General features: G+C 34.9%; 1 protein-coding gene across 1 annotated transcript; it reads right to left on the reverse strand.

Annotated features, from left to right (window-relative positions):
- Nucleotides 1–1,854: 1,854 nt before the first annotated feature.
- Nucleotides 1,855–2,175, reverse strand: LOC109248369 (60S ribosomal protein L36a-like). Its single transcript, XM_053891276.1, has one exon. The coding sequence runs from the start codon at nucleotides 2,173–2,175 to the stop codon at nucleotides 1,855–1,857; it is 321 nt and encodes a 106-aa protein (XP_053747251.1).
- Between the last annotated feature and the right edge of the window lie 527 nt (nucleotides 2,176–2,702).

Below are 2,702 nucleotides of genomic sequence, written 5' to 3' on the forward strand. Positions count from 1 at the left end.
ACAACCGTGAGATCATGACCTGAGCCGAAATCAGGAGTCTGATGCTCAACTGACTGAGCCACCCAGGTGTCCCACTTTTTGGTCATTTTGATATAGGGCTGTGAACATTTGTGTGCAAGTTTTTATGTGGACTTATGTTTTCATTTCTCTTGGAAATATACCTTGGAGTAAAATTTCTGGATCATATGACAATACAATTTTTAGCTTTTTGAAGAATAAGGATTTTATGTTAAGCATTTTATATTAACATCAGCAGTGTATGAGGGTTCCAATTTTTTCCATATCCTTTACACCACTTGTTATTGTCCATCTTTTTGATTTTAGCTATCCTTGTGGTATGAAGTGATATCTCATAGTGGTTTTGATTTGTATTTCCCTGATGACTAATGATCTTGAGCATCTTGTCATGTGTTTATTGGTCATTTGTATATCTTTTTTGGAAAAATGTCTATTCAAATCCTTTGCCCATGTTTTTAGTTATTAGTCTTTTTATTATCGAGTAGTAAGAGTTTTTTTACATATTCTGGATACCAGTCAGATATGTCTTTTCCAAATGTTTTATTTTGTGGGTTGTCTTTTTGCTATTTTGATGGTGTCCTTTAAAATACACAATTTTTAATCTTGATGATGTCTGATTTGTTTTTTCTTTTGTCCCTTGTGTTTTTGGTGTTCTATCTGAGAAATCATTCCTAACCAGAGGGCATGAAGATGTATTCTTATGATTGCTTCTAAGTGTTTTGTAGGTTTAGCTTTTACATTTAGGTCTATGATCCATTTTAAGTTAATTTTCCATAGAGTGTAGGGATCCAGCATCACTCTTTTGCATGTTGTCCCAGCACCAGTTGTTGAGAAGACTATCTTTCTCCACGGAATTGTCTTGCTATTTCTTGTAAAAAAATCACTTGACCATGTGGCACCTGCGTGGCTCAGTCAGTTAGGTGTCCAACTTAGGCTCGGGTTATGATCTCACGGTTTGTGAGTTTGAGCCCCACATTGGGCTCTCTGCTGTCAGCACAGAGCCTGCTTTGGATCCTTTGTCCCTCTCTCTCTGCGCCTCCTCCCCCCTTCAGAATAAATAAACATTAAAAACATTATCTATCTATCTGTCTATCTATCTATCTATCTATTTATCTATCTATCGATCTCCATATGCCAGTTCTGTCCTGATTATTATAACTTTGCAGTAAATTTTGAAATTGGGAAGTGTGAATTCTCCAGATTTGTTCTTTTTATCCAGATTGTTTTGGTTATTATGGTTTTGAATTTTAGTATCAGTTTATTAACTTCTGCAAAAAAAAAAGGCAGTTGGGATTTTGATAGGAAGTGCATTAAATTTATAGATCTAAAGATTACTTTTAACATTTAATAAAAAGATTTGCTAAACTCAGTTGTTATTTGCTGATACTTGAGCTTTATCCATTCTCATGTAAACTGCTAATATGTTTAGTTCAGTTTACAATTGCATAGTTTTGTAGACTACGTATGGAAAGGCAAAGGATGAGGAGAGGGTGATAAGATTTGTTATAGAAGTTGTCTAACAGTCTGATAATGAAAGGACCTGTCTTTTGACTGTGTATTCATGTTCCAATGTATTGTGTTTCATGTTCTAATGTGCTTCATCAAACTCAAGATGTTAAATAGATTGGTAGTTTTTGCTGAGTTTTCCCCATAATTATGTAAATGAATATAATGAATTTTAATGCTAACATTGTTTTCAAGGAGATTAAATTTCCTTTTTTTATTCAAATTTTATAAAATTGGGAAGTGCTGTTTTAATAAAGAGTATTTTTTTTATTTTGGTTTGAACATAACCTCAAGATCTTATTGTCTTCATAATAAAGTGAAATATGAAGCTTAGAAATGGATCATGTGGCCCTTTCTTTTCTTATGTCCTCTCAATTCCAAATGCTTGCATCTTTTAATAGCCAGCATTTTCATACATCTGTAGTTGGGTTCAATACAGTCAATCCTCAGCATAACCCTCTTTGTTGTTTTTGTTTTTTTCCAGAAAATCGGCTTAATCTGCTCACTGTAGCCATTCTGCTTCCTGTCATAATGCTGCTTTCTCTGGGCATACAGAGAATCATTGCCCTTCTTGTATTGTGTCACTTTGTGTTGTTGGTACTTGCCACACTTCTTACAGAGAGTCCAGCAGGTTTTAGGAATGTTCACCATGTTTTGAGAGCACTATCAGCATGGAAAAGCAAGAATGAATATTTTGAATGAACCCATTATAATCACCCAAAACTCCAGAAAAGCAAATGTATTTGAATGAAAAATAGAGTTACTTTTTAAGAGTCTAGAATTATAAACCCAGCAGATATCTCATGTATATGTGAGGATGTGCTTGATTTCATAAAGAAATTGCCAGATCAAATAACTTATTAAGATGCTATAAATTAATCTGAAATATAAAAGCAGTTATCATAGACATAAATCTTAAAAATATTGACTACAGGGGCACCTGGGTTACTCAGTCAGTTAAGCGTCCAACTTAGGCTCAGGTCATGATCTCAGTTTGTGATTTCAAGCCCCCTGTCGGGCTCTGTGCTGACAGCTCAGAGCCTGGAGCTTGCTTTGCATTCTGTGTCTCCCTCTCTCTCTATCCCTCCACTCCTTGCACTCTGTGTCACTCTCTCAAAAATAAATAAACATTAAAAAAAATACACTGACCACAAAGCTGTCACTCATGACCATACCAA

The sequence above is a fragment of the Panthera pardus genome, unplaced genomic scaffold, assembly GCF_024362965.1.
Source record: "Panthera pardus isolate Hobbes unplaced genomic scaffold, ASM2436296v1 HiC_scaffold_27, whole genome shotgun sequence".
In the NCBI taxonomy this organism is placed as follows: domain Eukaryota; kingdom Metazoa; phylum Chordata; class Mammalia; order Carnivora; family Felidae; genus Panthera; species Panthera pardus.